This window comes from Saccopteryx bilineata, chromosome 1 (assembly GCF_036850765.1).
Source record: "Saccopteryx bilineata isolate mSacBil1 chromosome 1, mSacBil1_pri_phased_curated, whole genome shotgun sequence".
Taxonomy (NCBI): Eukaryota; Metazoa; Chordata; class Mammalia; order Chiroptera; family Emballonuridae; genus Saccopteryx; species Saccopteryx bilineata.
Genome location: NC_089490.1, coordinates 116312588 through 116336095, shown reverse-complemented (window position 1 = coordinate 116336095; position 23508 = coordinate 116312588). Strand labels below are relative to the sequence as shown.

Below are 23508 nucleotides of genomic sequence, written 5' to 3'. Positions count from 1 at the left end.
GCCCCCTCAAAACAGATTTTCTTGCGTGCTTTATCTCTTGGTACTGTTCTGGCTTGTTTAATTAAAGGATCAGAAATTATTAGACTCAAATTATTTCTTGATCTAGTACTAAAATTCTCCTGAAAAACTGCTTCTTCCGCCTCTGTATTTAAACCTTTATCAGTGTGAGGCAGATGAGTTTCCACACATCTGCAACCGGATTCAGGTAATTCAATATAGTTTTGTAGGAAGAGACTAATTTAACCTCTAAGTAATTAAACAAACAAATCAGATTTGGCTACACTGGGCTACCATGAACATTTAAACATGTATGTCTCCTCTCTGGTGCTCCTGGATCATCAAAATGAACATCACTGATGTGCAAAAAACCTTATGAAACTTTGGCATGAAGTTGTGAAATTCAAAGCAAAGATCTTATTTATGTTTTCATTAGAGGGGTAAGGGTGAAGAATCACCAAGTCCAAATCACTAACATAAGTTATATTCAAGGAGGGTAGTCATGTCTGTTGTAGACTTTAAAACAACTGAGGAGAACTTACCCTTAAATCACAGTGTTGAGAAGGAAGAAAATATAAGACATATTGGTGTCTTCTCATTATCCTCTGTGAAAAATATTCGGGTTGAAATCTGTTTTCTTTTGGTGGAGCTGTGCAAGAGGTTCACATTCTTCGAAGTTGTCTGCAATATGATCCCCTTTCGCATTGTTAAGCTCTGCTATCATAATTACCAAGCAGCCATTTTAAACTTGTGTTTTCTCGGAACTTCAACACTTACCTCTCTGTTTGCGGAATGGTTTGCTGATGTCTGTCTAGGAAGAAACAAACTGGTACATATTTGCTTATTTCTACATTTTCTAGGTGAGTGTCTTCTCCTGACTGGATTATTTTGCAACTTAATTGAATGGATTATTGTTAGAATATTTAGTTTGTATTATTTCTACCTTGCTATTAGGGTGAAATGTGATCAGTGAAGAAAGAATGCCGTTTTAATTCATTTCACCTTCTCTATAATATGAGAGTTGCTAGTAAATGTGTGTATGTGTGTGTTGGAGGATGCTCTGATACCTATATTGTTGCACTGACTATGTTTTATAATGATTATTTCTTTATATTTCTGTCTTTTGTACTTCTTAGAATGCTTCCTTCCCCCACCTCCAATCTTAGTCCAAGTCCAAATTCATGACAAATGCTATGTGAAATATGCTCATTTCTTTCACAACTAAAATGAAATGTACAAAAAGATTTTTGAAGTTCATGTAGAGTAATTGAGAAATTTTTTTATCAAATGGTAGTTTTTTTAATTCTTAATAGTAATTAAGATTACATATGAAGATGTGTTTTCTATATTGTGAAATGTGGCTGTATGGTAAAAAAATGAATTAATTCAAGCACTACATTGTGCCTCTTTACAGAGAGAAAATAAATGTATCTAAAGTTTGGGAGTAACGTGATTGCAAGAAGTGTTGGAGAAATACCAAGATTGTCTGAGGTACAGAGAGCAAGTTCACAAACAGTCTAGAATTTTAAGCTCAACATCCAAGTTGTTCTAGACAAGGCATCACCAATGGGATCATGAAGACATTCAGGAAATGCCTTTGTTCAATAAACAGGATGGGCAACCATAGTGACAGGTTAAATATAGAAAGACCAGAAAATTTGTGGATGATGTTTTAGGCAATGGAGAAGAGTCAATCCAGGAGAGAAGATAAAAAAAATAAAATAAAATAAAAACTAAGCAATGAAATTAGGACATAAATATGATGGAGGAACAAAAAGCAGCTCCAAGCTTCTGAGTTGAGAAACTTAGAAAGGTAGTGTGTATGCTGTTCATCAATATGGAGGTTTAGGTGCACAGTGGGAGAGATGAATGAGGAAAGGATGGGTATCAGATATTCAACAAATCACACAATCTCAGGAAGGTGGCAAATTACCATCCACTGAATTGATAAGAGAGTGATACAAACTTGTAAACATTTTTACTGCTTCAGTTCTGTGAAATAAAAAACTAACTCACTGTATGCAAATATCCATTCAACATTCAACAAAATTTCTTATTGACTACTCTGTCCAGGTATTGTTCTAGAATCTGAAAATGCAACAGAGAAGAAAGCAGTCTCTTCTCTGCCCAAGTTGAACACTTTCTAAGTAAATACACACTATGCCAAGTGTTAATGAGTGTCATGATAAAAAATATGCTGGGTAAGGGGAACTGGACAGATTAGTCAGTGACAAGTTTGCTGCTTTGTACCAGGTAACATTTTCTGATAAGAAGACATTTAAACAACCGCCTGAATGATTTACTGTTACCTTAGTAATAGGCCATATAAATAGCACTTGGTAACTTAAGATGGTATTTTCTGTTAGTCTAAATTCCTGTGTAAATCATCAAACTAGGACTGACTTCAAACTTTGTAATTTGGTCAAAGAAACACCTAACTCAAACTCCATAAAGTTAATTTTTTTAACTAAAAATATAAGCTCTGTCTGGGTTGTTCAGTGGATAAAGCATGCCTCTGGCCCTGCGGAGGTCACAGGCTCAACCTCTGGTCAAAGCACTTATGAGAAGCAATTAATGAGTGCCCAATTAAATGAAACAACTAAGTGGATCAATGATTGATGCTTCTTCCTCTCCCTTTCTCTCCTCTATCTCAAATCAATGGGAAAAAAATTTTTTTTAATTATTTTCTTATGTTCCCTTCTCACAGCTGCCATCAAACTTCCAACCAGTCCCTAAGTATCAGAGGTTCTATCAAAAATGTGTCTTCTGTCTAAATTGCTAAAACCCTAGCTAAGAAAGGCAATTTTCTCTTACTTGACCATCACAATGACCTAGTTACTGGGCTGAGTCATTAGTATAATTCTAGTTCACATACTTTTCCACAAACAACATTGACTTCCTGAAAAATCTGCCTATTGGCTCTATTATCTAAAAAATAAAATATAATTCTGTAAATAAGAACCTTAACAGTCTGTCCTGAATTTACTTTCCAGATTTCCATCTCAGTCAACAACCACGGCTATGCTACACTTCTCCTTGCCTAGTTCCCTACTTTTCTAATCTTACACATGCTCTTTCCTAGGCTTGAAATAGTCAACCTTCCTCTAACTTTCCAGCCCATATATAAGACCTGAAAACTCCTGCTCTTCCTTCAAGTCCCATGTAGTGTTTATTGCTCTCTTCTTTGTGTTCACCCACACTCTGATCGTACCTATACAATTGCATTTACCACCTCACAATATATGTGTTTATTGCTCTCCTTTTTGTGTTCACCCACACTTTGATTGTACCTATATAACTGCATTTACCACCTCACAATATATTGTCCACCTGCATAACTGCCTGTCTTGGACTCATTAGGCCCTCAAGAGGAGCCAGCCTAGCAGGAGATATAACATATCCTGGTGTTCTACCAAGTCCAGTGTGCTAATTATGCAGTGCAGCTACACACATCATAGACTTTTTATCATAGATGTCATAGATCTGTATTTTTACTACATCCACTTTATAGCAGATGGAAATAAAGTTTTGATCTAATGAAATCAGTATATTGTGACATGTTCTCAAAAGATGGAAATAAAGTGCCTTTCTCACACACAGGGACAACTACAAGTACTTTGCCTTTAAATAAATGATTGCGGCAAGAAGTCTGACTGTCCTCTTTGGATAACCTCAGCCTTGCCAGCCTCACTTCACCCTTCCAGAGATGAGCACTGAGTGGCAGAGAGAGAGAGCAGCTGGTTTCCTGTCTGTCTGGCTAACCTTGATAGGAAATATTTCAAACTCAATAGTTTAAAGAGCCTAACCTCATGATAAATCAATCTGTTACCAAATAACTATTGCGTGTGTATATTCCACAATTGTGAAAGCCACAGAAGAGTTGGACCTTTGTTTTTTTGTTTGTTTGCTTGCTTTTTAGGAGCTTGCAGGTTAATTGATAAAACTAACCACATAAAATTTCTACTAAAAATATGAATGCTAAATTAATCAAGTGGACATGCAGAAGCCATTTTTCGCTAATCAAATTGATTTTTTAAAAATTAATGATTAGACCACTTGATGACAGGAATTTCCAGAAAAGAGAGATTATATTTGAGTTACTAGGTAGATTGATTAAATCTCACTTATCCTCACTGAACCTTTCCTTTTTTCTTTTTCTTTCTTTCCTTTTGCAGTATTGAAATAAGAAAATCTATCCTCTGACATCACAGAGTCTCTTCAAGAGAAAACAATATAGTAATAAAAATGTTTCCGCAGATATAAAGAGATTATTAGAAGTATGAAACTGAGCCCTGGTAGGATAGCTCAGTTGGTTAGTGCAGTGGTTTCCAACCTTTTCTGGGGCATGACTGGTTTAATGTCAGAAAATATTTTCACGGACTGGCCTTTAGGGTGGGACGGATAAATGTATCACGTGACTGAGACAAGCGTCAAGAGTGAGTCTTAGATGGATGTAACAGAGGGAATCTGGTCATTTTTAAAAATAAAACATCGTTCAGACTTAAATATAAATAAAACAGAAATAATGTAAGTTATTTATTCTTTCTCTGTGGACCGGTACCAAATGGCCCACGACCCGGTACCAGTCCGCGGCCCAGGGTTTGGGGACCACTGGGTTAGAGCATCATCCCAACTCACAAAGGTTGTGAGTTCAATCTCCAGTCAGGGCACATACAGGAACAGAGCAATATTTCTGTCTCTGTCTCTCTCTCTTTTCTCCCTTCCACTCTCTCTAAATTCAACAAATAATTTTTCAAAATAAATTTTAAAAAGCATGGAAATGAACTGTAATTTTATTACACAAGGAAAGCCTTCAAGTGTGGCCCCTGTGAGGAACACTCAACCTCCACTGTCAGTATCTGTCCCTCCTTCTGGCTTGAACCGCCTTGCCCACCTCCAGCCTTCTCACCTCCCTGTGCTGCAGAGACGGCCCCAGCCCGCTGTGAGAAATGAGAGAAAAAGTGCATGAAAAAGAGAAAGAGGAGTAGACAAGGAAAAGAGAGGTTATCTTCTGCTCTAACTACAACATTATTCTTAAAATGTTTTACTTAACAACCTCCTGAGATATCTGAGAGCATCATATTTTTTATCACTCTATTGATTAAGAACAAATAACCTTTGTTAACTGGTTTTTTTCTGGAAGTGGAATTAGAGGCATTTTTTGTTTCTTACATGATGTATTTCTGAATTATTTTAATTTTGTTAAGATGAGCGTGATTTGCTTATACATTTCTGAGAAAAAAAGATAGTTCAAGCATAAGGGGAGGGGAAATGAGGACTCTGGATTAATTATAATACATATTGAAGAAAATTGTCACTTTTATAAAAATCATACTATCTCCAGAATGGCAATGGTTAATGTATATTTTAATAAGACAACACATAATGCTGCTAGTTCCAGAGGAAAAACCTTATTTCTGATGTGATTGGGTGAATCCATTGGTTTATGTCATATTTACCCCCCCCCCCCCAGGCACTGCTTTGTTATCTGTAGTTGCTTTTCCCTTGGAGGACTTCTACGCAGGGAGTCACCATACGATCGACAGCATACTGGAAAATGAGCAGAGCAGGCTGTTTCTCGTGGCACAGGAGGAATAAGAACTGTCGTCTGTCCACTGGGTGCCTGCAGCCTTCAGAGGTGTGGATCCCAGAAACGAATGTCTTTTTGTAACTGGTAGGTGGAACTGGTTGGGCAAAACACATGTTTCTAACATTCTCCCTTGCAGGGGTCATCAAACTTTTTATAAAAACCGCCCACTTTTGCAGTGCTGGTCAACCTGGACCCTCCCGCGCACTAGTGGGCGGTCCAGCTTTCATGATGGGCCAATCGCGGCGCTGTTTGGTTGCTCTGCTCCGCCCACCATGAGAGCTGGACCGCCCACTAGTGGGGGGGGGGGAAACGACACCAGGTTGACCAGCACTGCAAAAGTGGGCAGTGTTTATAAAAGTTTGAGGACCCTTGCCTGGTGTCATCTTTTTTTTTTTTAATTGAAAGAGAGAGAGAGAAAGAGAAATAGGGACAGAAAAGGAGACAGATGAGAAGCATCAACTCATAGTTGCAGCACTTTAGTTGTTCTTTGATTGGCTTCTCATATGTGCCTTGACCAGGGGGTTCCAGCTAAGCCAGTGATCCCTTGCTCAAACCAGTGACCTTGGGCTTAAGCCAGCAACCTTGGGCTTCAAACCAGCAACCACCAGGTTATGTCTATGATCCCATGTTCAAGCCATCAACCACACTCTTAAGCAAGCAACCTTGGGGTTTCAAACCTGGCTCCTCAGCATCCCAGGCTGATACTCTGTCCACTGTGTCACTGCCTGGTCAGGCTCTGGTGTCATTCTGATGGTAGCAGTTCAGTCTTCATTGATTGGGCTAGGTGATTCACAGTGTGACAACGATTTAGTCATCAACCCTAGGACAGTATGAGTTGAGTACAGGTCAACACAACTTACCAGCACCTGAAAACACATTGATAAGTTCATCTTCCAATTCAACAAGTGTGAAATGGCTTGATATGTTGAAAAGAGTGTGGCTTTGGAGCTAAGCAGGCATGGGGGGACATCTCAATTCTATTTAACACAAACTGCTTGACTTTGGTCAAGTCACATACTCTTTATAAGATTCAGTGCAATAATTTCTAAAGGATTATATGAGGGTTTTATTAGAGATAATAATGTGTATATTGTTGATAGAGACCTTAGCGCATAGTATGTGATCAATAAGCAGTAGCTATTATTATTAGTTATTACATTGCATTAGACTAATTTGGCAAGGATTATACATTCATAAGGCAATGCAGAGAGAAAGTGGAAAGGATAGATATATTCTACAATTTTTATTTTTGTATTTTTCCGAAGCTGGAAACGGGGAGGCAGTCAGACAGACTCCCGCATGCGCCCGACCGGGATCCACCCAGCATGCCCACCAGGGGGCGATGTTCTGCCCATGGGGGGGGGAAGCTCTGCTGTAACCAGAGCCATTCTAGCGCCTGAAGCAGAGGCCACAGAGCCATCCTCAGTGCCCGGGGAAACTTTGCTCCAATGGATCCTTGGCTGTGGGAGGGGAAGAGAGAGACAGAGAGGAAGGAGAGAGGGAGAGGTGGAGAAGCAGATGGGCACTTCTCCTGTGTGCCCTGGCCGGGAATCAAACCCGGGACTCCTGCACGCCAGGCCTACGCTCTACCACTGAGCCAACCAGCCAGGGCCCTACAATTTTTAAAAACAACCATCAGTACCTGTTTTACATCTACTTTGCCCCATAGTCTAAAGAAATTTGTATTCCCTGAACACCAAACCACCTTTCTGTGGGTCTTTGCCTCTCCCTGAGTTCTTACACAGTTTTATGTGGTTTTAAGGAACCAATTTTTATTATCTAAATATAGACTCAAAAAATAAAATTTTGATCCTAAGGCAGAGCATTTCAGCATTTAATAAAGAATTCTGCTGTTTTTTATTATTATTCATCAGTGAATGTCAAAAAGATCTGAGATACATGAAGTCTTTTGTTCACACTTTTCTGTAACATGGGTTGCCAACATTTTTCTAAAATAGTCTGTTTTGCCAATGTTAGCAATGGATAATGTTAGCAACAGACAAAATAATGTACAGGGAGCATCAGACAAAATACTTAAAGAAAATTTATATTAAAATAACTAAATAAAACAATGTTAGCTAGGTACATGTAGCTATCTAAGGCAGTTTCTCTCTCTCTCTCTCTCTCTCTCTCTCTCTCCAATTATATTAATATTACAAAGCACTCAGGCCTATTTTGGATTAAGTTCAAATGTCAGAGAATAATGCAATTTCACCAAAGGTGGAAGGGACTCTTCACTTCTTTATAGCAATTTCTGCCTCCTTGAACTGCCCAAAGGAGAAAGAAAAATCCTTCTTTTTTATTCTATTCGGAAGTTTTAATCCTTAATTAGCAACATCATTTTGATTAAATAAGACTCTGGAGGATTAAGACTAAAGAGCAGTCAGTTGTTCTGAAAGATAGCTCTGGAGAATTTATTGTACTGTGGTCTTAGTCATTGAGTTGTGTTTAATCAAAGTGACATTTCTCAGTGTTGATTACAAAGGAGACATTATATGAATGAAATATTTCTTTTGGGAACTGGAGGGGACTCCCAGTGGGTTTGTGCCTTAGGATTTTGTAAAGGGGGTGGGGAATGTCATGAAAATGAACTTCTGCAGCTATGAGAGCCAGACCAAATTCAGGATGAACACACTTTGCCTTGGTTATGTATTACTTCCTAATTTCATTAAAATCTCTAATAAGGAGAACCACGCAGTAATTTTGATACCTAAAGTCAAAGCACCTAGAAATGTATATAAAGAATCAGTGTGTTGTTCATTAATGTGGAAAATGATTATTTGAACCATAAGCTCTTTAAAGGTTGGATCTGGTTGTTTCTGCTTTTTTTTAAAAAAAAGTGTTTTTTCAGTTTAAATACTAAACCACAGAATAACTTTCAGGAACAGCTGCTTGTTGCCATTTAAGAAATGAATTTTAATGATTCCTGCACATACTGAAGGGGTTGGTGGCCAGACCGACAGAGATCCCCCTGGGCAGCCAGGCAGCTGGCGGGATGCTGGCTGTCACTTAGATGTCCCATGGTCTTCAGCAAATTCTTCAACCTCTCAGAGACCCAGGTCTCTCATCCACAAAGTAGGAATACTCAGCAGGCTATTGTACAGCTTAAATATTAAGTATTTTAGCACATGATAGGTATTCAAATCTGGATAACTATTACTTTTGTTATTAAATGACATATAGTAAGTCATTAGCTAAAATCATTGTTTAAATTCTGGAAAAGAGAGAACTCATTTAAGAGAAGGCTCTCTTTAAAATGGGCAGCCCATTCACTTATAATCTATTTCTCTGAGTGAAAAATGCATCTAGAAATTACAAGCCTGGTTAATATCATGAACTGTAGTAGTGTCTTTAAAAAACAACATACTACTTGAACCTATAACCGCTTGAAGTTAGCATCCGGTTCTGTTCACAACACAGATGTCAGATGTTCATTGGCACAGGACCTTTAATGAGATGTCTCATTGTCTCTACACCACCTAAAGCGTCTCAATGATCATGCTAAATGGTGTAGACTGAAAGTTTCAGTCATTGAAAGTACCACTTTTGAGTAGAGCTGCCAGATGTAGGTGAGTAAAACTCCTCCCAGCCAACATTACCATCTGGTCCTGGATCTTCCTCAACTATATACCTCACTGAAAGAATGGAGTTAGCCCTGGCAGGTTGGCTCACCGGTAGAGCGTCGGCCTAGCGTGCGGAGGACCCGGGTTCGATTCCTGGCCAGGGCACACAGGAGAAGCGCCCATTTGCTTCTCCACCCCTATGCCGCGCTTTCCTCTCTGTCTCTCTCTTCCCCTCCCGCAGCCAAGGCTCCATTGGAGCAAATGATGGCCCGGGCGCTGGGGATGGCTCTGTAGCCTCTGCCTCAGGTGTTAGAGTGGCTCTGGTCGCAACATGGCAACACCCAGGATGGGCAGAGCGTCGCCCCTGGTGGGCATGCCGGGTGGATCCCGGTCGGGCGCATGCGGGAGTCTGTCTGACTGTCTCTCCCTGTTTCCAGCTTCAGAAAAATGAAAAAAAAAAGAAAAAAAAAAAAAAAAGAATGGAGTTAACCTCAATAAAATCAAGAGGCATAATAATCTGCCACATCCTTGCAACATTATCCAGATCAGAACCTGGCTCTTTCAGCATTTTCCAAAATTTGAGGTGTACAATTAAGAGTCACCACGCTGGAGATCATCTAGGTAAATACACCTGTGCAGAATCTTTTTTAATTGACTTTATTGGGGTGACATTGGTTAATAAAATTATATAGGTTTCAGGGGTACAATTCTGTAACACATTATCTGTATAATGAATTGTATACTCACCACTCCAAGTCAAGTCTGCCTTCATCATCATTTATCCCCCTTTCACCCTCTCCTACCTCCCCCACCTCCCTTTCGTTCTGGGAATCACCATACTTTTGTCTGTGTTTATGAGGGGTTTTTTTCTTGCTTAATCCCTTTACTTTTTCACCTAGCTCTTCAGCCCCCTCCCCTCTGACAGCTGTCAGTCTGTTTTCTGTATCTACGAGTCTGTTCTATTTTGTTTGGCAGAATCTTTTTTGGACACAAAAAGAAGATGGATAATCTACCCTGTTGGTGACCATCATTTTAAATTCTACCACAATTAACCTCAAACTGTGTTTCCACATTGCTCTATTAACTTCGCTTGATAATTTACGGTACATCTGCATAGCATAGTCTGTTGCTGACTAGTTACCACAGTGAATTAATTATACATGATTTAAAGGGTTAAATAGAATATTGGTAGAGTTCTTGAAAAAATCTAGAGACTTATTCTATTCCAGAGATTTTGACTATCTAATATTCATAACTGACCCTACATAATATCTGTCATATATTAAAATGTTCTGATTTTACTACTTACTTACTCAAATGTAATATCTTTTATCTTAAGGAAACACTAGAGGTAAAATTTCATGATTCCACAGCATTTTTCCGGAAGCCGTTTTAATATTCACTTGAGTGTTATTTGAAAGCCTTATCCTTAAACTCCTACATCACAATTTTTCTGAAAGCATCACTAAGGAATATGCATTTTTAGTAAGTGTTTCAGGATTTTGAAAACAGTTCTAGAAACATAAGGAATGGGGATTCCTAATGTAGTCTAGAGGTACTTTTTTGAATAGAAGTGTAATTATTCACATCAATTGAATGCACCTAATATATGTCAGACTACTTTGGAATTTTAATAATTCATAGCAATTTTTTACATTTTGAATTCTACCTGATTGAAAAAGTCTACATAATATTTGAGAAAATAAACATAATATAAGTCTGAATATATTCTGTAATAATAAAGTTATAATGTATAAAGTATACTTCAGCCAACAAAATCAAAGCAGTTCATAGAATAATATTATTATGCTCATTAATACTCAAAATATCCTCTGAGTTGCATAATGAGGAATAGACTATAAATAGCTTTAAAATAGTCGCTAGACCTTCCAAAATTCTGTTTGCATGGGCTCTAGCCAAGTTTAACAAATGCTTCCCACTCACCCTAATAACAACAGGCACCTCCTTCTTTACCTCTGCCAAAAATGTAAACTCTCGAGAAATACATTCAGAATTTCCCTCCAGCATTTAGCTGTGGAAACCAGAATATTGAGGGAGAAAAAAGACAAATTCCTTATATTTTTCACAGCTCCTGCTACCTCCTACTTTTTCTTAAGCTCTGCTTGGTAGCCTTTAAGATTGGTAGGTACATGAGTAAGGACTTAATGTTTATCAGTAAACATAAGGTGGATCAAAAAACTTAAACTCAGAACATGAGAAACATGATATTCATAAACAACTTTTAAAACTGATATGTTGGCAAACACTAATTTAAAAGAATAAATGCACTCCTATGTTCATTGCAAAGTTATTTATAATAACCAAGATCTGGAAACAGCCCAAGCGCCCATCAGTAGGTGAGTGGATTAAAAAGCTGTGGTACAAAAAAAAAAAAAAAAAGCTGTGGTACATTTACACAATGGAATACTATTCAGCCAGCATGGGTGGACTTCGAGAGTATTATGCTAAGTGAAATAAGCCAGGCAGAGAAAAAGAAATGTCATATGATTTCACTTGCATGTGGAATCTAATGAACAGAATAAACTGACAAACAAAAGAGAAACAGAGGCACGGATACATAAAACAGACTGACAGCTGTCAGAGAGGAGGGGTCTGGGGCACTAGATGAAAGAAGGTGAAAAAAAAAAAGAAAGAAGGTGAAGTGATTAAGTTAAAAGACATATATGTCCACTTGCTTCCTCTTCCTCCAAAGTCATGACTGCCAGAGTATTCTCTGAAGTATTTCAATGGGCCAATGGTTATTCGGAAAGAAGCAAGGATTAACAACATCCTCTCACCAAGAAATCAACTCCCGTGTTTCACAAACTCTTCTAAACAGTTCAATTTTATCCCATTGAAGAGCTGAAAATCCCCCAATAAGTTATCTAAATATTGTTCAGTGAAGAAGAAAATATTCACTCTAAACTCTTTACATTGTCCACTGATGCTGCAACAACCTGAAAGTTTGATTCTTCTCAAGTTAGGAAAGGCCATTTTAAACCATTTCTCCTAAAATCACTTAAAATCAGCCTAAGGCATGTCAAAATGATTCATACCAAGAAATGGCAAAATATTTGAGTTTTAAAATTATTACTAAATAAATGAAGGTAAATATTTAAAACAAATAATCCCAAAATATTGCTGCTATTTGAAGCAACAAGCTTTTTTCCTTATTTGTATTCAATACCATGAAATCATGAAGCCCCCCCAAAAAAGCCACTCTTATATACTCCGAGTTATTTGCAGTTCCCAATCTGTATTTAAAAGTAGACTAAAGAAACATATTTTTACTGCTGCTTTCAATTTTCCTTAATCACTGGTATTTGTTTTGCTCTAGTGCTTTGCTCTCTGACTTTCTGTGTGAAAGGTGCTTTATATATTCAATTTGCTAGTGAGCTATGAGATGAAAGAAATCTTAATGGTGAGTTTGAAGACTGGGGGTTTTTATTTCTTTTATTTTTTTTTACTATTGATGTATATACAATTTCACCCTTAATTATCTATGGCTTGTCCTGTTCATGGATCAACAAAGACATATATAAAACATGCCTGTATTAGGTAATTCTTTCAGAAAATTACACAATCAAATAGGTTGGGTGGCATTTGTTCAAATACATTGAGTACTTTATATGAAATCTCTTTCTATACATAGATATTCAGCCTATAATTCTTTGGTTTCTAACTACCTTTCACAAGATTTAAGTCCTGGAATAATTGTAATTTTCCTTGACCCTTTTAAAGAATTCAGTTTACATCACCATGTGGTGTACTGAAGAGTCACACAGTGTCCTCCTGGATTTTCTCAGCAATCTTTAACATTAAAAAAAAAGACTGTCCTAAAAATTGAAAGAAATATAGCATTGCTTTCAGCGCCAGCTCCTCTCTGTTGCTGCAACCACAACTCAGATGTGCAGCCTGCAGCAGCATGAAAGGGTGACCCGAGGCTGAGCCCGGGGACTCTACGCAGCTGTCCTAGAAAAATTCTCACTTTGTATCGCACCTACATTGTGATAAGTTTTTATTAGTGGATGACAGTGAATCCGTTTCTTCTTGCATGGCCATGTTTGATGTGTGATTACTTTGCTCGGTCAATTATTAAAAATTTGGCTTTTTTTCCTTTCTGTTTTTTTTTTTTAATTTGGATTTCTTTAATGTTGTTTGCTTGATGGTTGGAATTTTATGAGATGCCATGTTATTCATCAATTAGTTATTGATCACTCATTTATTGTGGAACTAGAACTGTGCTGGGTGCCATGGGGACAGAACATAAAGAACGAGGTTCTGCTGTCAGGCTGCTTGACGAGCTATATGTGAGAAGACAAAACTGGGAAAGGTGAAAACTGGACACTGAATATTTGCTTTAAAAGTTCAGAGAAAAGAAGAAGTAGAATATTCAAGAGAAAAGGGAATGAAGAAAAAGACATTTTATATGGGACTTTGAAAGTGAGACAGGGCAATCCAAAGAACATGAAAAGTCACAGGGGGGAATGAGATAGGGGGGAGACTAGCCTGATTGGACACGTCTTTACAAATATATACCACATATTCACATATCTACCTGCTTCTCCCCTTTCTTTTACTACCTCCCGGGTCCAGTTCATGCGTAGCTCTCATCCATACTTCTACAATAGCCATGATTGGTCTCCTTACCAAGCCCTATCAGCAATTTATAGAGCTCACTCAATAATCTTTTTTTCTTCATTTAAAATCAGATCATTTCAGCCACCAGCTTACTTCAAATGTTTTCCCAATGCACTAGAAATAAAATTGAAAGTCCTTACTATGAACTTCAAGGACCTACAAGATCTGGAACCCAGTTAACTGCTTCATCTTCTCCTCTGATGCTCTGTTCTTTGCTCAGTAGCTCTAACTTCACTGCTCATTTTGTGCCTGATTGGAAAAAAATGAACAGCAACTTCATTTGCTTGACACTACACAGCTATAGTCTGTATTCTTTTTTTTTTAAGAATATCTTTTCATTTTTATTTATTTACTTAGTGACAGAGACAGAGAGAGGGACAGATAGGGACAGACAAACAGGAAGGGGGAGAGATGAGAAGCATCAATTCTTCACTGCAGCACTTTAGTTGTTCATTGATAAGGTGACCAATTTTCTTCCTTTAGGGAGGACAGTCTTTCTTTTATAAGTTCTGTCCACCCTCGAAAAGTGTCCTCCTACATGTCCTGCTTTTTGATATTGGAAAACTAATCTGTAAATGTTCGTATTCAATCGTTGCAGAGTCGATCCATTGCATGTGATGTGACGTAGTTGTATCTAAATGAGTACTTTTTTCTTACAATTATTATTAAAAATTAATAGGAAAGTAAGCATAATTACCATATAAAATATTACAAATGTTTTTATTATGCATTTATCATATTATAGTGTGTTATTGTTGCAATGAATAAAATGTTTCTTTATTTATAATATTTTTCTTATTTATTTTTGTTCTCCTTTTCATTGTAAAAAAGTTGGTCACCTTATCATTGATTGCTTTCTCATATGTACCTTGACCAGAGGGCTATAGCAGACCAAGTTACCCCTTGCTCGAGCCAGCGACCTTGGGCTCAAGCTGGTGAGCCTTGCTTGCTCAAACCAGATGAGCCCACACTCAAGCTGGTGACTTCACCTCGAGGTTTTGAACCTGGGTTCTCTGTGTCCCAGTCAAACACTTTATCCACTGTGCCACGACCTGGTCAGGCTAGTCAGTGTTCTTCATGCAGAAGATATGATCCCTACCTTCAAGAAAAAGACCCAGACTTCCAGAGAGCCCAAGATCACAGATCATGTGATTATCAGAGCTGTGACTCACACTAGTCTTCTGAAACCATTTCAAAGAGAAAGGACAATATTTATAATTAATGACATATAAAACATGTTAAGAGGCACAAGTGAAAGGTATTTCAAATGATAAACCCTGGATTAATGAGAAAATGGTGGTGTCATGACATCTCTAACTGGAAAGACCCAGAAAGAAGTACAGAAAAGGCAGTTAGCCCAAGTTGCCTCTCCTAAGAGGCTGCACAAAACACCTGGCTTCTTCTCAGCTCTGCAACTACACAGCTGTGAGGATTTGGATGAATCAGTTTCTAATGCTCAGATTTCTTCCCTGAATAAGAGGGAGAAAGTTTTTGTGGCCCTGCGTTAAGCTAAGATTTTCTAGATACAACACTAAAAGCATAATCCGTAAGAGAAAAAAAGTGATAACTGAACACTAAAATTAAGAATTGGTCCTCTTCAAAAGCACTGTGAAGAGAATAAATGGACAATCTATAGGCTGGAAGAAAATATTTGTAAATCATATATTTGATAAAGAACATATTAAGGATATACAAAGAACTCTTAAAACCCAATATTAAAAAAATAACCCATTTTTTTATGGCAAAGATTTGAACAAAAACTTTACCAAAGAACATAAACAAATGGCCAATAAGCATGTAAAACGATTCTCAATATCACTAGTCATTAGGGAAATGCAAAATAAAACCACACATCTATTAAAATGGTTAAATTAAAGATTGACCATACCAAGTGTTGCTCAAGATATGGAGTTATTAGAATTCATCTATAGGTGGTGGTAATATAAATATGTTACAACTATTTGAAAGCCATTTGGAAATTATGCAAAATGTTAAATATACATCTAACATAATATCCTGCTATTCCACTCCTGTATTGGAATGAAACCCAAGAGAAATGAAAGTCTATATCTATACAGAGACTTGTACATAAATGTTCAAAACAGCATTATTTGTAATTAGCCATAAGCTGGTGAAACTGTCCATCAATAAAATATGGTATATTTATATAAAGAAATAGTCCTTGGGAATAAAACTGAATCAACTACTGATAAACACAGTAACATAGAAGAATCTCAAAATTATGCTAAGTGAAAGAAGCCAGATAAAGAGTACATATTCTATCAATCTATCAATTGAAAGAACAATCTATCAATAGAAAACTAAGCAGTAGTGTAGGGATTTTTGCTATATAAGTGAGGTGAAACCAGTTACATTTTTTTAGGTGTTTATTTTATTGATTAAGAGAGGAGAGAGGGAGAGAGAGAGAGATAGGAACATCAATCTGTTCCTGTATGTGTCCTGACCTGGAATCAAACTGACAACCTCTGTGCTTTAGGATAATGCTCTAATCAACTGAGCTATCTGGTCGGGGCTAGTCAGTTACTTTTGAGTTAATCAAAGGGGAGATAATCCCAGTTTTTTGGGTGGGAATGATGTAATCAGGCAAGTCCTTTAAATTTTAGTGATAATGCAAGTGTTCCAAAACTTACATCTATTAGCGTTTGTACAACTAAAACATTTATCAAAACTCATAAAACTATATTTTAAATAGGCACATTTTATTATACCTCAATAATCTTTTAAGTTAATGTGAAGAACCCCTCTACCCACCCACCCCTGCAGTGGCCTTCCTTTTTTTTTTTTTTTTTTTCAAGTGAGAGGAAGAGAGCTATACAGACTTCTGCATGTGCCCTGACCAGGATCCACCTGGAAACCCCTATCTGGGACCAATGCTTGTATCCAAATATATATCACATATCTATCTGCTTCTCTCCCTTTCTTTTACTACTTCCTGTGTCCAGTTTATGCTTAGCTCTCATCCATACTTCTACAATAGCTGTGGTTGGTCTCCTTACCAAGCCCTATCTGCAATTTATAGAGCTCACACAATAATCTTTTTTTTTTTCACTTAAAATCGCAAACAAGCTACCTTTATCACCTGAGGCAGAGGTTGATGGAAGCATTCTTAGTACCTGGGCCAAAGTGCTCAAAACAATGGAGCCATGGAGGGGAAGAGAGAGAGAGAGAAGAGGGAGGAAGAGGGGAAGAGAAGCAGATGGTCACTTCTCTGTGCTTTGACTGAAATCGAACCCAGGACATCCACACACCAGGCTGATGCTCTACCACTGAGCCAACTGGCCAGGGCCTTCAATATGATTCTTTTTTTTTTATAATAATTTTATTTTTTTAATGGGGTGACATCAATAAATCAGGATACATATATTCAAAGATAACAAGTCCAGGTGATCTTGTCGTTCAATTATGTTGCATACCCATCACCCAAAGTCAGATTGTCCTCTGTCACCTTCTATCTTGTTTTCTTTGTGCCCCTCCCCCTCCCCCTTTCCCTCTCCCATTCCCCCCTCCCCCCCATAACCACACACTCTTATCAATGTCTCTTAGTTTCACTTTTATGTCCCACCTACGTATGGAATAATGCAGTTCCTGGTTTTTTCTGATTTACTTATTTCGCTTTGTATCATGTTATCAAGATCCGACCATTTTGCTGTAAATGTTCCGATGTCATCATTTCTTATGGCTGAGTAGTATTCCATAGTGTATATGTGCCACATCTTCTTTATCCAGTCATCTATTGATGGGATTTTTGGTTGTTTCCATGTCCTGGCCACTGTGGACAATGCTGCAATAAACATGGGGCTGCATGTGTCTTTACGTATCAATGTTTCTGAGTTTTTGGGGTATATATCCAGTAGAGGGATTACTGGGTCATAAGGTAGTTCTATTTTCAGTTTTTTGAGGAACCACCATACTTTCTTCCATAATGTTTGTACTACTTTACATTCCCACCAACAGTGGATGAGGGTTCCTTTTTCTCCACAGCCTCTCCAACATTTGCTATTACCTGTCTTGCTAATAATAGCTAATCGAACAGGTGTGAGGTGGTATCTCATTGCTGTTTTGATTTGCATTTCTCTAATAGCTAAAGAAGATGAGCATCTTTTCATATATCTGTTGGCCATTTGTATTTCTTCCTGGGAGAAGTGTCTGTTCATATCCTCTTCCCATTTTTTTATTGGATTGTTTGTTTGTTTGTTGTTGAGTTTTATGAGTTCTTTGTATATTTTGGATATTAGGCCCTTATCTGAGCTGTTGTTTGAAAATATCATTTCCCATTTAGTTGGCTTTCTGTTTATTTTGTGATCAGTTTCTCTTGCTGAGCAAAAACTTCTTAGTCTGATGTAGTCCCATTCATTAATTTTTGCCTTCACTTCTCTTGCCATTGGAGTCAAATTCATAAAATGCTCTTTAAAACCCAGGTCCATGAGTTGAGTACCTATGTCTTCTTCTATGTACTTAATTGTTTCAGGTCTTATGTTTAGATCTTTGATCCATTTTGAGTTAATTTTTGTACAGGGGGACAAACTGTAGTCCAGTTTCATTCTTTTGCACGTGGCTTTCCAGATTTCCCAGCACCATTTATTGAAGAGGCTTTCTTTTCTCCATTGTGTGTTCTTGGCCCCTTTATCAAAAATTATTTGACTATATATATGTGGTTTTATTTCAGGACTTTCTATTCTGTTCCATTGGTCTGAGTGTCTATTTTTCTGCCAATACCACGCTGCTTTGATTGTCGTGGCACTAGAATAGAGTTTGAAGTCAGGTATTGTAATGCCCCCAGCTTCATTCTTTTTCTTTAGGATTGCTTTGGCTATTCGGGGTTTTTTATAGTTCCATATAAATCTGATGATTTTTTGCTCTATTTCTTTAAAAAACGTCATTGGAAGTTTGATGGGAATTGCATTAAATTTGTATATTGCTTTGGGTAATATAGCCATCTTGATTATATTTATTCTTCCTAGCCAAGAACAAGGTATATTCTTCCATCTCATTATATCTTTTTCGATTTCCCTTAACAATGGTTTATAGTTTTCATTATATAAGTCCTTTACATTCTTTGTTATGTTTATTCCTAAGTATTTTATTTTTTTTGTTGCAATTGTGAAGGGGATTATTCTTTTGAGTTCGTTCTCAATTGTTTCATTGTTGGCATATAGAAAGGCTATTGACTTCTGTATGTTAATTTTGTATCCTGCGACCTTACTGTATTGGCTTATTGTTTCTAGTAGTCTTTTTGTGGATTCTTTGGGGTTTTCGATGTATAGGATCATATCATCTGCAAAAAGTGATACCTTTACTTCTTCTTTTCCGATATGGATGCCTTTTATTTCTTTATCTTGTCTGATTGCTCTGGCTAGAACCTCTAGTACCACATTAAATAAGAGTGGAGAGAGTGGACAACCCTGTCTTGTTCCTGATTTAAGGGGGAAAGCCTTCAGTTTAGTGCCATTTAATATGATGTTAGCTGATGGTTTATCATATATGGCCTTTATCATGTTGAGATATTTTCCTTCTATACCCATTTTGTTGAGAGTCTTAAACATAAAATTGTGTTGTATTTTATCGAAAGCCTTTTCTGCATCTATTGAAAAGATCATGTGGTTTTTGTTCTTCGTTTTGTTGATATGGTGTATTACGTTAACCGTTTTGCGTATGTTGAACCATCCTTGAGATTCTGGGATGAATCCCACTTGATAATGATGTATTATTTTTTTAATATGTGGTTGTATTCGATTTGCTAGTATTTTGTTTAGTATTTTAGCATCTGTATTCATTAGAGATATTGGTCTGTAGTTTTCTTTTTTTGTGCAGTCCTTGCCTGGTTTTGGTATGAGGGTTATGTTGGCCTCATAAAATGTGTTTGGAAGTATTGCTTCTTCTTCAATTTTTTGGAAGACTTTGAGTAGAATAGGAACCAAGTCTTCTTTGAATGTTTGATAAAATTCGCTGGTATAGCCGTCAGGGCCTGGACTTTTATTTTTGGGGAGGTTTTTAATGGTTTGTTCTATTTCTTCTCTACTGATAGGTCTGTTTAGGCTTTCTGCTTCTTCTTGACTCAGTCTAGGAAGGTTGTATTGTTCTAGGAATGTATCCATTTCTTCTAGGTTGTTGAATTTAGTGGCATAAAGTTTTTCATAGTATTCTACAATAATTCTTTGTATATCTACAGTGTCCATGGTGATTTCTCCTCTTTCATTTTGGATTTTGTTTATATGAGTTCTTTCTCTTTTTTCCTTGGTAAGTCTTGCCAAGGGTTTGTCAATTTTGTTGATCTTTTCAAAGAACCAGCTCCTTGTTCTATTAATTTTTTCTATAGTTTTTCTGTTCTCTAATTCATTTATTTCTGCTCTGATTTTTATTATCTCCTTTCTTCGGCTGGTTTTGGGTTGTCTTTGTTCTTCTTTTTCTAGTTCCTTAAGGTGGGAAGTTAAGTGGTTCACTTGGGCTCTCTCTTGTTTGTTCATATATGCCTGAAGTGATATGAACTTCCCTCTTATCACTGCTTTTGCTACATCCCATAGATTCTGATATGTCGTATTGTCGTTTTCATTAGTCTGTATATATCTTTTGATCTCTGCACTTATTTCTTCTTTGACCCATTCATTTTTTAAAAGTATGTTATTTAGTTTCCACATTTTTGTGGGATTTTTTTCCTCTTTTTTGCAGTTGAATTCTAGTTTCAAGGCTTTATGATCAGAAAATAAGCTTGGTAAAACTTCAATTTTTCTGAATTTGCTGATGTTGTTTTTGTGGCCCAACATATGGTCAATTCTTGAGAATGATCCATGTACACTGGAGAAAAATGTATACTCAGTCACTTTGGGATGAAATGTCCTGTAGATGTCTATCATATCCAGGTGCTCTAGTGTTTTGTTTAAGGCCACTATGTCTTTGTTGATTCTCTGTTTGGATGACCGATCTAGGGCCGTCAGTGGTGTATTGAGGTCTCCAAGTATGATTGTATTTTTGTCAGTTTTTGTTTTAAGGTCAATAAGTAGCTGTCTTATATATTTTGGTGTTCCTTGGTTTGGTGCATATATATTAAGAATTGTTATGTCTTCTTGATTCAGTGTCCCCTTAGCCATTATTAAATGGCCATTTTTGTCTCTGAGTATTTTTCCTGTCTTGTAGTCAGCATTATCCTATATGAGTATTGCTACACCTGCTTTTTTTTGGATGTTATTTGCTTGGAGTATTGTTTTCCAGCCTTTCACTTTGAATTTGTTTTTATCCTTGTTACTTAGATGAGTTTCCTGTAGGCAGCATACAGTTGGATTTTCTTTTTTAATCCATTCTGCTACTCTGTGCCTTTTTATTGGTGAGTTTAATCCGTTTACATTTAGTGTAATTTTGATACTTGTGAGTTCCCTATTGCCATTTTATAGATTGCTTTGTGTTAGTTTTGTGTCTTGTTTGATTCTTCTCTTTTGTTTTTCTATCTTTTGTTTTTATTTGGTTGTATTCCATATATCTTTCCTCTGTTGCTATCTTTTTTATTTCATGTGCTTCTTTGGTGGTTTTTTCAATGGTGGTTACCTTTGAGTAATGAAAAGTGTCCCTACCCTGTTCACTGTAGTGAACTATTTTGTGAGTACTTTTGCACTCCATCGTCCTTTGCTACTCTTAATCTCCATCTTCTCCCCCTCTTTCTTTTTGTTGTTGTCACAGTTTAAATTTGGTTTTATTGTGTTCTTCTTGGAGCTTTTACTTGTGGCTCTGTTTTTTTTTTTGTTCTTTGTATCTGATTGGAGAACCCCCTTTAGTAATTCCTGGAGTGGGGGTTTTCTGATGATAAATTCCCTCATCTTTTCTGTATCTGTGAATGTTTTTATTTCTCCTTCGTATTTGAAGGATAGCTTTGATGGGTATAGTATTCGTGGCTGAAAGTTCCTCTCTTTCAGGACTTTAAATATTGGGGTCCACTCTCTTCTAGCTTGTAGAGTTTCTGCTGAGAAATCTGATGATAATCTAATGGACCTTCCTTTATATGTTGTATTCTTCTTTTCCCTGGCTGCCTTGAGAATTTTTTCTTTGCTGTTGGTTTGTGTCAATTTCATTATGATATGCCTTGGAGTAGGTTTGTTTGGGTTAAGAAAACTTGGAGTTCTGTTTGCTTCTTGAACTTGAGGCTTTAGTTCTTTCCACAGGCTTGGGAAGTTCTCATCTATTATTTGTTTGAGTATGTTCTCCATTCCATTTTCTCTCTCTTCTCCCTCTGATATACCTATTATTCTTATGTTATTCTTTTTGATGGAGTCAGATAATTCTTGTAGGGCTATCTCATTTTTTTTTAATTTTTGAGTCTCTTTCTTCTTCTCTCTGTTGTGCCTCAAGTTGCTTGTCTTCTATTTCACTAATCCTCTCTTCTATCTGACCTGTTCTATTAGCTAAGCTTGTTACTTCGTTTTTCAGCTCGTGAATTGAGTTTTTCATCTCTGTTTGATTTGTTTTTATAGTTTCAATTTCCTTGGACATATATTCTTTGTGTTCATGGAGTTGTTTTCTGAGCTCCCTATATTGCCTTTCTGTGTTTTCTTGTATATCTCGGAGGATTTTTAGGATTTCTATCTTGAATTCTCTGTCACTTAGCTCCAAGGTTTCCAATATATTAAATTTTTTCTCCATAGATTTTTCCTCATCTAGCTGTGTTACCTCTCTTTCTTTTGTATCCACGATATTCGATTTTCTCTTCCTTAATGGCATCTGAGGGTGGTTTTGTTGATAGTATTAATGAGATTTAATAAAGAATAAAAAGTTAAAAAAAAATAAAAAAAAAATCGAAAAGAGTTGTTTTTTTAAAAAAAATTAATAATGAAATAAAGAAAAATAAAATAAAATAAAAATTAAAAAAAAGGAAATTATTCCCCCTCCTCCTTTTTTCCTCTCCTCTCCTCTCCCCTCTTTCTTGAGAAAATCTTGTGGTGAACTGTGAATTATAACAAACAATGCCTGTGATGGAGGGCCTGAATTGGGGAAAAGTAATAAAGGGGCAAAAAAAAAAAAAGAAAAAAAAGGGGGTATGGACCCACAAAAAGCAAATAAGGAAAAAATTTGGGTCAAGAATAAAATGATTTGCTTTTAGGTGTTGGTTGTCTAAGAGTTATGATGAGAGGAATAAGAGGAAAACAGAAAAATGGGGGGACAAATTAAAAAAATACTATTGTATTTAGTGGAACAAAAACTAGATAAAATGGAGAGCCAGGGATGGGAGCACTGCTAGTGAGTTAAAAAGGTGTAGTAAAAACCCCCCAAAATGCCACAAACATAAGTTTGAGTCCCAGATAAGATAATTTGTTTGTTATTGAGGTTTGAATGAGAGGAGATGTAAAGGAGAAAGGAAGAAACTAATATAGAGGGAGAAAAGAAAGAGAGAGAGAGAAAAAAAAGAGAGAACCACTAAAAGAAGAAAAAAGAAAGGAGAGAGAGAGAGAGAGAGTTAAGGGTTTTGGAGTGCAACCTTCATAGAGAGAAAGGAAGAGGAGAGAAAAGATAAATGGAGATGTAACACTTATGGGTAGTGTAGTTCAAGGAGAGGAGAGAGTAAGACTGGAAGAGAGTTAATCGGCCAAATTGGAGGAGGAAAAAAAGTATCAAGAATGAAGATAAGAGAAACAAATGAACAAATATAATAAAATGGAGTAGGTTATAAAGTCTGCAGATTATTCTTGATTTTGAGAGGTTATCTTCTTGCTTTTT

General features: G+C 36.9%; 1 protein-coding gene across 1 annotated transcript in view; it reads left to right on the top strand.

Annotated features, from left to right (window-relative positions):
- The first annotated feature begins 499 nt into the window (after positions 1-499).
- The window catches only part of SLC15A5 (solute carrier family 15 member 5), a 119767-nt gene continuing 96758 nt past the window's right edge, over positions 500-23508 (top strand). Inside the window, 3 exon segments of the mRNA XM_066252619.1 lie at positions 500-857; positions 5471-5581; positions 5584-5671. Of these exon segments, the coding sequence (XP_066108716.1) occupies positions 500-857; positions 5471-5581; positions 5584-5671 (557 nt within the window).